At 38.5% G+C, this 13,846-nt stretch overlaps 1 protein-coding gene across 4 annotated transcripts; it reads right to left on the bottom strand.

The window, feature by feature from the left end:
• Window positions 1-7,176: 7,176 nt before the first annotated feature.
• On the bottom strand, window positions 7,177-13,288 carry LOC133518892 (14-3-3 protein zeta). Of its 4 annotated transcripts, none has more exons than XM_061852667.1 (5): window positions 13,131-13,288; window positions 9,865-10,200; window positions 9,157-9,280; window positions 8,558-8,721; window positions 7,177-8,156 (listed from the first exon to the last, which is right to left on the bottom strand). In XM_061852667.1, the coding sequence occupies exons 2-5, from the start codon at window positions 10,162-10,164 to the stop codon at window positions 8,001-8,003; spliced, it is 744 nt and encodes a 247-aa protein (XP_061708651.1). In that variant the 5' UTR covers window positions 10,165-10,200; window positions 13,131-13,288; the 3' UTR covers window positions 7,177-8,000. The 4 variants fall into 4 exon arrangements, with proteins under 4 accessions (XP_061708651.1, XP_061708648.1, XP_061708649.1 ...); XM_061852664.1 differs by lacking the exon at window positions 8,558-8,721 and adding an exon at window positions 8,807-8,970 and having other exon boundaries at window positions 13,131-13,287; XM_061852665.1 differs by lacking the exons at window positions 8,558-8,721; window positions 13,131-13,288 and adding exons at window positions 8,807-8,970; window positions 12,848-13,008.
• Window positions 13,289-13,846: the final 558 nt, after the last annotated feature.

Genomic DNA, 13,846 nt, shown 5'->3' with positions numbered 1-13,846 from the left:
TTCAATACAAATTTTTGGGTTTTTATAGCACGAGGATTGATTATGCTAGTGATTCTGAGTTGGAAGAACCCAAAAATATCATGATGTGTGAGAATCAGATTTTTAATATTTTTATGGAAAAACGCTCATATTTCTCATAAAATAATTTATTAATAGCACTTGATAATACTGATAACAAAAAAAAAAATAATGAGTCTCGAACCCACATCCTCTTGCATGTATTTCCACGTACATACCGCAACGCTATTGAAGCCTACTCACGCTGTGCCAAATTGTCTACTACAAGGATCCCAGTACGACTGTTTGAATGTGTGAGTGATACTTAGAAATAGAGTCAAGAAACATTCTGTCGACATTAAGGGGTAGTTTTTGTACAATGAAGTGTTCAATGTTTGTTTTAATAGTTCAATATTTATTTAAAGAGTGCGCTGAACATAATTTACAGTATAGAAATACCAAAGACTACTCCACAAAAAAATTAAAACTCAAAATTTGCAATTGTGGCGCCATCTAGTGAGGTTTAAGCTTTGGGTAACCTAATCGAACCACCTTAGGGGGCTCCCATATAACAAACGTGATTTTTTGGCTCGATATTTATAATAACGGCAACAGGTAGACCCTTGAAATATTCACAGATTATGGAGTTATATTATTCACTTTAAAAATAAAAAATTAAATGAAAATAAAATTAATATTTAAGTGGGGCTCCCATACAACAGACATGATTTTTTTGCAGTTTTATAGATAATGGTACGGAGCCCTTCGTGCGCGAGTCCGACGGGTTATTTCCACTAGTTACCGCCAAGTTGTTACCATTGGTAACTATTGGGATTTTTTTTCCCACCTTTTACCACTGGTAACTACTGGGAAAAAAATCCCAGTAGTTACCACCAAACCGAGTTGGTGGTAACTACTACCGACTATTTCTATTGTTTTTATTAGTATTGAACTGTAACAACATTTTGTTGTTTACAACGCTGCGCTACGCAGTGTGGCGTAAGCGCCCTCGACAAAAGATTCAGGTTTCATAGATAACGTCACAACTCGGTTTGGTGGTAACTACTGGGATTTTTTTTCCCAGTAGTTACCACCAAAATTTTGTTACAGTTCAGTACTATAGAAATAGTAGGTAAAGTATAAATAAAGAGTGCTTTAATAAATAGTTATAAGTCGATTAGTGTTTCAGTTAACTGCTTTAAAAGTGAACAAAAATTTTAAAACCGGTGCAATTGCATAAAATTAAAAGCTAAAGAGAAATTAACGTTTGGTTGAAATTTATCTTATTAATTGTAAATTTAATTAATTGTGACGTTATCTATGAAACCTGAATCTTTTGTCGAGGGCGCTTACGCCGCACTGCGTAGCGCAGCGTTGTATTTATATAGGAGCATCGCTGTTAATGTCGTAAGCGCCAACGACAATAAGGTCCGTTTCAATAAATAACGTCACAATCACAATTATACGAACGAAAAAAACAAATCAGTCAAAGATCGACTATTTTTGATGATTTTTAAGGCAGTTTACTGAATCAGTAATCGAGCTATAATTCAACTAATAACTAATTAACTTATAATTCATTCGACTTAATTAATTATTGATTAAAGCACTCTATATTTAGACTGTTTTTATTAGTATTGACCGCTAACCAAATTTTGGTGGTAACTACTGGAAAAATAAATTCCCAGTAGTTACCACCAAATCGAGTTGGCCACTGGATTTAGTGGTAACTACTGTAAAAGGTGAGAACAAATTCCCAGTAGTTACCACTGGTAACAACTTGGTGGTAACAAGTGGGAATAATCCAGTCCGACTCGCACTTGACCGGTTTTTATTTTATTTTTGACACTAACGATTCTGACTTTTGACAAATTATGCTATTGTCAAAAACACTGCCGTCGATTATTGGAAATATCTTTCGTTGAAAATTGATTATTGTTATTTTAATTTTGTTCTGATAGTAAAAAATATTAATGTTAGCACTTAGAGCATTCCTGAGAAGTATCCCTATGTGGCATTTCAGGGTTTGTCCAATGGCTAAGAACTGTATAGTTTAGATTTAGCTAGTACTTATTGTATCGCCTTAAACTAAAAGATGGTGAAGGTACGGGAAATGCAAACAAGTTGTTTTGTCACTCGCCTTGATAACGCATTCCTTCGCCAAAGTAAACACAGCTTGATCCTATACTTACCAAGTCCTACGGACGAAACATTCTACTCGTAATGCGTGGGCTAGCGATTGGACGTACCTATCTATCTAATTATTTTACTATATAATAACTAAATAATAACAATAAATTCATATTGAGAAATATCATATTGTTTGAGTTTTCTCATTTTTATTGCAATGTACTTCTTAACTTTTTATACAACACAATTTGACAATCTTCTCATGCCGTTTTCGAGGCGCCCTCTACGCAAAGTTTTGCGTAACATCCTCTATGGGGTTGGCCGGTCGAAGTATTAAACAGATGGCGCCATCATAGCTTGCCCTGTCAATCCCTAGAATTGTGTCAAATTCTTGTTTTTTTTTTGGAATTTTGTGACCTGGATTCCAGTACTTTAAGCCAAATCTCATAGAACATAACTAGAGACAGGGGCAAGCTATGATGGCGCCATCTATGCAAACCTTTGACAGTTGCCAACCCCATTGTCCGGTGTTTTCACCGGACGACCGACCGTCTTCAAGCGGCCTAACGATCACGGAGCAAAGTTTCAGACTATGGAAGGTAAAGGCGAGGAACAGAAACTCCTTGCGCAGAATTGTTGCAAAAGTGTCCAGCGGTCAGCTATAAATAATAGTTCCAAATCTCTCCAGAGTAGCGCTAGAGTATCTAAGGTAAAGTAAGGAAGGTAGAGGCAAGGAACAAAATCTCCATATACCAAAAAGTGTCCGACAAAAAACCATAAATCAGGGATCGAAAACCGGTATTTTTTGTATGGGAACGAAAACGGTATTTTTTCGTTCTTTGTTAATTATTTCATTCCTAATCGGGCAATCTAATAATACGAAGTCGTTATCTAAAAACACAAGTCAGTCCTACATTTTGAGTATAAAATAAACCGAAATATATGGTTATTTCCATGTTTTTTGCAAAAAAACCGGTTCCGATCCCTGCCATAAATAGGTGGCGCTACAATACCTAGAATACTTGAGAAAAAAATCTAATCATAGACAGCGCACTTCACTTCGTCAATAACGCCTAGGTTCTTACGTTAATGTCACGTAAATTTAACGATAGATATTTAAAAAAGGGGGCCGCTACGTACCACATTTTGTATTTAAGTACCTTTTGAATACATCAAAATAGTTTTTATGTTGCTGGATTCGTCGATCTACGAACTCAAAATAAAACGGCCGTTTTAACTTACTATATTCAAAATACATAGATACTTAAATACAAAATACAGTACGTAGCGGCCCCCTTTTTTAAATACCTATCGCTAAATTTAAACAATCACAATTATTTTCCAGTGGCGCTAGTGAGCACGTTGATGAGCTCTTAAGGGCCCTCCACACTCGTGCGCGAATCGAGGCGCGAAGCCGCGAACGCGAGTGTGGAGGGCCCTCGCATCGATTTCGCAGATTGTTCACGCTTTATTCCCCGTTTTTTGTCGGTATTTGGCCCGCGTCAAAGGAGACGCGAAACGCGAACTTGCAAGACTCCACAGTCGCGATCGCTTCACGCCGCGATTCGCTCACGAGTCGGTTAATCTGAACTGTCATAACCTTATATGGCAGCTACTTGGTTATATTGGGTGCGAACTTGATTAACCAAAAAATCAATTTAACAGTTCCCAGTTTGAATCAGTACCTTGCCGCAAACTAAATCCGATCAGCTGAAGCTTCGGCGCCATCTTGCCGCGAACCAAACTGCGAAATCGCCGTGAAGTTGTGCGAGTGTGGAGTCTACGTCAACGTCGCGCTATGTTCGCTCCGCGATTCACGCACATAGTCTGAGGGCCTACCGCAAAAATCGAAATTCGTCAATTGCGGGCATTTTTTCTCTGTCACTCTAATCACGTCTTAGTGAAAGTAAAAGAGAAAGATCCCCGCAATTTACGAATTTCTGTTTTCGCGGTAGGCCTTCTGGAGGGGGCTTGTAAGTTAGCGTCGCGTCGGCGTCATAATCTTTTCCGACACTTAGTTCCTTCAGTACAATCGTCGATACAGTTAACTGCTGACCATTCGTAAATCTTATTCATAACGCGATAACGTCTACTAATGGTTTAAACAGAGACATGTCAAACGCTTCGCTATCCTATTTCGGGTTTAAGTGTCGCTGTTGGCAAGCACATCCGAGCACGTACCCGCCACATGCTTATTCGGAAACATACCTACATTTAACCTGAAGTATCGTGCCACCGTTATATGCACGTATGGTATGGCATGACATGGCAGTAGTCTTCATACAAAATTAATTAGCCTCTGCTAATAGCTTAATCTTACTAAAGACGGTATTCCACCTGTCCAATCAAATTTCTTTGTCCAATGTAGGTACATCGCGTATCTCTTTCGTTAAACAAAATGTGAGATGCAAATATGTTTGTTTGTTTGTTATTGTTGTTGTACTTTTCGCTTTTCTTTTTGTCTTTTTGTATTTGTTCTACTAACACTTAGTTTTAAACCTTAAATGTTACTAACCATTATGGACCATTGTTGTCTTTTGAAATAAATAAATAAATTAATTAATTAAAAATATACATTAGACCAAGAGATTGGACAGGTGGAATATCAGTTTGTGTCATCCACGATGACGCGCAGGTTCGTCAAATCCAACCTTTAATAACATGACAATACAAGTCAAGGCACATGTCGTCGTGAATGACACGATATATGTATTTTGAACCGCATATTTATGTATTTCAAAATACATAGATCGTGTTTCTTCAACGTAACGCGTAACGCCATCTATTTGAACTACTACCTTGTACCGGAACGGAAGGACAGCAAGAAACGTAAAAAAACTGGTGTTCTTTGCATTGGTTTTTCCTGATTGTTGTGGTACAATCGTTGGCGGCCAGACCATGAAGTTTCAAGTTAAGGTTGAAGTAAGTAGGATACTCTTTTCGGCATCGGTTCTGCCAGCACTCTGGCGCTATCGCCGACAGCGGCATTGCTTTAGTTTTCCTCGGTTTTCTTTATCATTTATTTATTGAAGCAGTGAACAAATAGTTACCAATGTTACTATCAAATATATCTAGGTAAATCCAAACTTGCACGAGTCTTAATTCAATAGGTGGTGCTGCGCACAGAATCCTGGCTCATGCGTACAAAATGGACAGTTCCTCCTACCGTCGCACATTCTGCTATTATAATTATATCGACTTCAGCTTTCTAAGACAAAACATTTGAAATCTTAGGTGAGCTAGCTAGCTAACACCTAAATAATAACGCCAGTACACAACGATGCCTAATGATCGCCATGTCACAAGCTATCATTTAAAGTATTTAAACAGGCGAATTTTCCTCCAGTGCAGTGGCGCGAGTTAAACAGTATCTATTTGGTTCAGCAAGTTCGAGGTGAGCTCGAGGTTGCGTGCAACAGAGTGCACTTGTTTTTCTAACTTCAGCTCTATGAAACTATCAACAGAAAGAATGAAAATTAATATAAGCTTGCAAAATTATCCATATTCCTTCATCTAGTGTAAAGTTATTAATTATCATAAAATTGCAATGTATTAAGATTTCTCAAATCTTGTTATTTTGATTACCAGGGGTCGGACAAAAAGTGCGAATGACGTCAAACCACTTATAGGATGATTTCAAATAGTATTTTTGATTTTCATAAACAATTATCACGTATCATTTATCAATCTCTTTATTGACCTCTTTATTAAACGATATCGCCACTTGAAATGAGTAAGTACGTTTTTGACTGACACATTGTCAATCAGATGAACAGTCAGCGTCAAATACTTCGTAGCAGTCAAAGTGGCCAAATAGTTCGGTACACCATACTAAATATATGGTGTACCGAACTATTTGGCTACTTTGACTGCTACGAAGTATTTGACGCTGACTGAACAATAAATTGACTTCGTTATTGTTTAGCTATTGTATCCTCACGATTATATTTAGCTAAAATTTATATTTACTAATATATAAGAAAACGCTCTAAAATGTCATCTTTACTCGAATATTGTGGCAATTTTCCGTTTTTGGAGGTACGTGACAAACACGTATACTGCTAATCTTACCTACTGTTCCCACTTTTGACTATTAAACCTATTTATCTGAGGATCCCACAGACTTGTTCTAACTAATTTCAAATAATTATACCTTATGGTAACAAGTTTCGTGAAATTTATTTTATTCACTACATCACCCTACCACCTGTATTATTAATTCCATGGATTTATTTACGATTATTTTGTTACTTCATTAATACTACTTTGTTACTACATGTCACACGGAAGTTTAAATACAAACTCAAACATCATCCTGTGTGCAAGATTAAGTACGTCATTTTTACGTCATCCGCACTTTTTGTCCGACCCCTGTTGATTACTAATACGGATATAATGGTTGTTTGTTTCGAGACAGCTTGATAATGACAGCTCTTTTAATTGCGCGGTGACATAAATAAACGTCCACTTTTCGAAATCAAGCGAAAACCTCCTCCTCATCTACTCAAAAGGTTAACTGGAAGAGATGCCTTAAAGGGATAAGTTCACCTTTGAACTTAGTTTTTCCTAAATTTAAGTTACTTTTATTGTTTTTTGTATTACTACTAATAAAAATCTACAGAAATGTCAAGTATAGGAACTTAGCATAGAAAGAGGACTACAGGACCACAATCTAACATTCCCGAAGGTCCATCATAACGCAATTGGCGCATGCGTCGAAAGCCAATGACACAGGTAATCGATTGGTATTTGTTTTTACAAATTGCCCTTTTAGCACTCGTCAAAAATTGCAGCAGCCTTGAATGCTTTATTCACAGGAACTTGAACAGTATATCAAAAATTTGATTTCAAAATATGAAATTAATTAAGGGCTTCACGAATTGTGTAGTAGGTATAACAAGTTTTTGGAAAACCTGCTGATGGCGAATTAAGACGTTTACCTTCTCATTTCAACTATTGGGGGGAGAAACGGTAACGAATTACATTACTTTTGCCGCAAGGAGATTACTGCAATATAGAAGAGATAAAATCATTTAGACAAACAATATCTTAGGGGTTAATAAGGTGGCGGTTTATTTCATTGTTGATTCTAAAACTAAAAAGTGTATTTAATACAAAAGTTTATTGGTGAAAACATGAAAAATATAATAGATTAATGGCTGATAAAATGCAGCAGAAATGTTACAATTATATGTCCATCACAAGACTATTTTGCTAATAAATGCCTGAAAAATTCAGAATGCTAATTATTAATCAATGATGGGCACAACAAAATGGTTAATGTCAACAACAATCAGTTTTCCTTTGGTAATAATTAAAACTTTAGAGGACATCACAAAACCACATAAGACACTAACAACTTTTTTGTGCCCTTACTCAATACAGCCATTACAGTTAGCGGGTCGATAATGAAATCTAACTTTAACGGGACACTGGGCGCACTTTAACAAATGTAATCACTAATATTCTTTAAAATAACATTCACCATCATAAACTCCATTTCACTGCGGACATGCGGCGAAAGGAATGTTTCATTGGGGGCCGACCAGGCTGCAAGTTTTAATAATATGAAAGGAAAACACTTTTAACTTAAGAAACCGTAATTTTAATAACTTAAGTTATAAATATTTATATTCATCAGGTCAGCTCGATATCTGTAATCCAGTGTAAATACAGAAATACAAAACCGTCAAAGATGACACATAACATTTAGACGGAACGTGAAGGTCCGCTGCGAACGACATTTAACATTTTTTTTACAAGCGACGGCTCGCTGCGGGGCGGGGAGTCCGGCCCGCGCGGCGTTCTCGAATGTTACTCGTTTTCTTATAAAACACCGATGAGAACATTGGATGTGGGGAGGGGATGAGACATTAGTTGTCGCCGCCCTCGGCGGGCTCGTCGCCGTCGCCCTGCGTGTCCGACGTCCACAGCGTCAGGTTGTCTCGCAGCAGCTGCATGATCAGCGTCGAGTCCTTGTAAGAGTCTTCGTTCAATGTGTCCAGCTCCGCGATCGCGTCATCGAACGCCTGCAACACCAGGAACTTATTACTTACCGCCCACAACCGTACAGCACTCGACAATTCAACAAAATTTACATCATACTATATTTGAATGGATTAATTTGAAAACGACCAAAGTGAATATGAATTTAATTGTCCCTTTGATTGTTTTCGAATTAATCAATCCAAATGTCTAAGTAACAACAAGAACACTGTTACTGGCTGGATCGAGGATTAAGAGGTTAATCGCTTTTTACATGTCCATCATGCTCAAAATGATTAGTTGTCGTCCATACAATTTAAAAAATATTTTTTTGGTAGAAAATCCATGCAGATATGAAATTTGTTTTTTCGCGATGTTAGTAAGGAGTTATTGAGACCGACGCGGGCACGGGCACACTGCAAGCCAAAGTGTCAGTGTCAGAAACCTGTTTAGCTAAGTGGCACGCTCGCGCAGGGGAGTTGATAATCTCGTAATAAAAGACTGAAAAGTTGAGCGCGAGACCGAGCCGGATGGGGTGGGTCGGTTGCATTTTGGCTTTCGCAATGTCGAACGCCTCCTGGTAGGCCTTCTGCGAGTCCTCCACGACAGCTGAGAACAAGCGAGCATGTTACACGAAACCTCTACACTCGTGCCAGCCAGCACAGCCTATGCTTAAACTGACACAAATAATGACCTGTTTGGCGAGCTGACACGCTTTGTCTGGTGAATTTAATATCTCATAATAGAAGACGGAGAAATTTAACGCGAGCCCAAGCCTGATTGGATGTGTGGGCTGCATTTTCGCCTTGCTGATCTCGAAAGCATCCTGGTATGCTTTCTGTGAGTCCTCTACAACAGCTGTAATATAAATTTAAGTTTACTAGAGAGAACTGAAGTAAAAGCCCAATAATAGGAGATTTCATGATAAAATGTTACTGGTTACCAATAAAATTAAAAGATAACTGTATTTTTTTTTATATTTAAGTTTATTGTTGGGGAATCATGTGAGAGGAAAATTTAATAGTATTTTGAAATGAAACTTACAATTTCTGGTTTCTCCTGTGGCCACTTCTGCAAGGTACCTGTAGTAATCTCCCTTCATTTTAAGGTAAAATACTTTACTTTCTGGATTACTAGCTTTAGGAATAAGGTGCTTGTCAAGTAAACCCTAAAAAAAAAAAGTTTTAATTAATTGTTGATAACAACTAATTGAATAATTAAAACATTTCAGTAGCTCTAAGAAGTCAGCCCTGATATAATTGAAATAATTTTTAATAGTAATGTTTAACAAATTATTTTAGTATGTCTTAAAAGTAATTTATTATTAAAATGGTTAAAATGACATCAATATGCGCATGGTATCTCGACAGGGCAACGAACGAAAACGGGATAGGAGCGCGCGCAGTGACGCGGCGCAATACGTCACCCCTCCCCCTCGGAAAAGCCGCACCGCGCCCGGCGCCCGGCGCGGCCCTGCACGCCGCTATAACGCCCATGAGCCGCCGAAACGTACCGATCGGAGGAAATGACCACGACACGACAACTTGTCGCTTGCATCACCCCTCGAATTGGCGACGCGCATGACGTCACCCGCGTAGGCGACCGCTCGAGCTAATCCTACTCGATTTCGGTACGAATTCCGTAACTGCCGCTAATTGGCAGATATGACAAATAAGATTCTCGGAATCGAGATCTGAGAGCTAATGAAATGTTAATGAAATCGGCAAACAAGCGTCTAGAAGTTTTTCTTACCAATACGTCGTAGCAAATTTCTCTGAGCTCCTTTTCTACTTTAACCCTATATTCTTTAGCCATCTGTTGTTTTCTTTCCGATCCCTCGGTTTTCTGTTCAATGGAGGAGATGACGCGCCATGAGGACCGTCGAGCGCCCACGACGTTCTTGTAGGCGACGGAGAGCAGGTTCCTCTCTTCGTTGCTGAGCTCGACGCCGGTCTCCGTCACCTCCTTCATCGCGGCCGCCATGTCGTCATATCGTTCGGCCTGCTCCGCGAGCTTGGCGCGCTGCACCAGTTCCTCCTTGTCGACGGACATCGTGGACGATGAAAGAGGATTATTTCACTGATGCCCCTGCAATCAAGTTACGGGTCTAGTTCAACTACCTAGAATTGCTACGATGTAGATTCGCGTGAAAGATTAATCATTCAGAAAGACTAATCGTTAGGCGTCACTTTCACCGAAGCGAATCGCAGATAGGGTATTTGTCATCATGGAATGTGGAAAGCACCTTGTGTAGAGGCCACGAGCGCACTGGCGCAGTGTAAAACTGAACAGCTCAAAGAGCACCCCTCACGCCAAACGCGACATCGACGCGGCGTCCGCTCGGTTCGACAGCATCTCACAGACTCGGGCTCGGAGGCTCGCGCCGCCGCCGCGCCGTCGCTTGGCCACCGCCACTGCGCCACCGGTATTGATCCGCCGACGCGGGATAAACACTCCAGACGAAATACGACTAGCGCGACGATTGCACACACCCCTCGCCCCACCCGCGCCCCGGCTCCGTGCACCGCGCCCGGCGGCCCGGCGGCGCCTACCTACCGATGCCGCCCTGCCTCCTTCCCTTGCTTCTAGGTGCCTTCCTACCCCTCCTCTATGCATATACCTATAGGTATTTCCACCCATGTCGTGTTGCTAGGCTATATTGCATTAACATCTAATGGGCACGTAAAAATAGGAAAATAGTTGTATGTACACAGGTACATACCTACACAAGTAGGTCATGTGGTCGTGGTGGAACCCACATGATGTTATGTTATAACATTATATATTATAAATAAAACCAACATTACAGATTCTGATTATCAAAATTTGGATAACAGTATTTTTTGTAATGAAACCAAATATAAAAGGCAGTGTTAATCAATAGTAAGACATTATAAATGTGAAAGTACTAGACCAAATTTGATAGTTGGCAGGTGGAAATGTTAAGTTTTGGAGATGGACATACACCAATCTATATACAAAGCCTCCCCCCTACCTTAATATATATTTGTTTTTTCTTTAAGAGTGTTCTATCAATCTACAGACAGACAGAATACAACACACAAACCTATGTTTTCTTCATTTCTAAGTAATCTTAATACTACAAATTTTTCTACTCAAAATTATACAATTAATAAATATTATAGAACATTCTTACACAAATTGAAAGTCCCAAAGTAAGCTTAATAAGGCTGACAAAAAAAAATATATATATATATATATATATATATACATACTTATACATAGAAAACACCCATGACTCAGGAACAAAATATCTATGCTCATCACACAAATAAATGCCCTTACCAGGATGATTTGGAACCCTGGACCATTGTCTTCATAGACAGGGTCACCACCCAGTAGGCCAGACAGGCCGTCAAATAGTATTATACATATAGTATTGCAAATTTGTTTTTGAAAGAGCCACTTCCTCCTTCCTTTATCGCAGTGATCAGTCTCACAGTGAGATCTTATTTACAGTTGGTTTTATGTGTCATTTGATCAAATTGTTTGAGAACTAATTTCTATGATTTAGTTTATTCATGATTAAACATACCTTTTTTAACCAAAAAAGTTGGTAATTATCAATAATACACTACTATTATAGCAATTTAATTAGAAATGAAACTAACATTAACCATCAATGTGCCTTTTCACTGAAGTCACAAATATGGCCAGATAATGGAAACATTAATAACTACTAAGCAATTAGATTCATCAATTTTCTATTAATTGTTGTTATCAGATACATAATTTACAGCATTTAGTTTAAATTCATGGTGACAATTATTTTTAATTAGCACCTATCAAATCTCTTGAGCTGCACAGGACCACACCTGTATGTAGAATTTTTAATATGCCAAGCTCTTTCTCAAGTCAGACTTCAGTAGTTTTATGAGAGTGACTCATGATGTGATGAGTAATGACACACATTTCTAATTCAATATCAAACATGAGGTGATCATTCTGTTGAATAAATTTTACTTTATAAAAATGTCTTCTATGAAATTCTTATGATTGATGAGCAGTTGGTGGTGTTTTATATTAACCTTCTGAACTAAGCAGAGAACCCAGGTTCCAGTGTAAAATCAAATAGAATGTTTTAAAACAAGTTTACACTTATATTGCAGTCAGAGAAAGTGATTAGAAATGTTAACTGCATTACTTATATGCCTAAAAGGAGTATATCTGACAGACAATAGCATTATGGGCGTCGTGTGCCCCCGCCTCAATGTCACGCACGTGTCCATCTCGCTGAGGTGAACGCAAGCAAGGGCCGTGACACACCAACGCTCTACAGTAAGTAAGTATCAAGCTCTGCCCAACAGCCTCTACTAGTTACACAACGGAAATTCGGCCGCAATGAATCATTCAGAATAAAAACGTAACACCGTTAATTTAATGACTTTACGAGTATTACGAGTATGCTTCTGAATCTTTGAGAATCTTAGCAAATAAATCCGATGACTTTATACGTTATCGAATCGACATTGATAACGGCACGACTACGCACGGCGAAATTACGACGCACTAGTATGATCACTGGTTAGGGTTACGTCTTAGAAAAGTTCAATACACCTGCTGCTAGATAAATCAAAATCCAAGCAAGTTTTACTAAAATCTTAACTATATATAGCAACTTTCTACAAAACTGTCCAATCTGCAATTTACTTGAGACTCCAAAAATATAATTAGACTTTAGAAGCATGTACACGGGCCAAATTCAAAGACTTACGGATAGTTTCAGCTCACTAATAAGAACAACTCCTGTCGTAAAAACTGTAGAATCGTTGTTAATATAAACTAATGGAAACGCATAATTTTGAGTATAAAATTTGGAATGATAGCTAACCGCGCCGCGGAATCGTGTCGCCGGTTCAGGCAAAATGGCTGCAAGGGGCACTCCTTCTATGCGTCACAGTCACATTTATGGAGATGTAAATTTCCAACATGGACACTTTCCGTAGTTATAAAACACATATAATGATTAGCACTCAAAAGAAATTTGATGCACTTACTTGTTGGAAGGGAAAAAAGTAATAAAAACAGCAAATTGCTGCACAATATCAGTTTTTCTCTTGCGGCGAACGATACACTACACTGACGGCGGCGGGGCCAGAGGGGAAACAAAAAACGGAACAGGGTTCTCACAGAACGTCGGCCATCTTAAAATGACAGAGGAGGAAGTTGTTTGCTTGGGCGGGATTTTTTAAAATATAACTAACGATACATGATAATATCTAAATACATGAGTGTAAATTATATTTATAAATAAAAATAATTACTTTCGTTAGTCTAACAAAGGGATAAAATCCAATTTCTCTAGCAATAAGTGATAAATAACAAAACTTAAAGATAAAATTTTCTGACAATGTGGTAACTGGTAATCATAAAGGGCCCTCCACATGTGAAGCCGCGAATGTAAAGGGCTTATTACACTTATCCTGCCTTTGGACTGCTTTGGACGCCCTACGATCGGCCGCGACGTAGACCCCGATATCGGGCCAACGGGTCGTTTTCCGTTTCACGAAATATTCGCATATTTCTTGATGTGAAAAAATGGTTCATCTGCAAAAATTTAATTTTTTTTTTTTTGGCATTACGAGACAAAGTATTTGTTACACGTCAAATATTGTAAACGATGCTGTTATATTTCGTGAAACGGAAAACGATCTAGCTCTGGCGCACAAACTATATAGAGAGGCTTGACGGCAGGGTAAAAGTGCCAATTACA

This window comes from Cydia pomonella, chromosome 6, assembly GCF_033807575.1.
Source record: "Cydia pomonella isolate Wapato2018A chromosome 6, ilCydPomo1, whole genome shotgun sequence".
NCBI classification, from domain to species: domain Eukaryota; kingdom Metazoa; phylum Arthropoda; class Insecta; order Lepidoptera; family Tortricidae; genus Cydia; species Cydia pomonella.
This window is presented reverse-complemented; position numbering and strand designations above follow the sequence as displayed.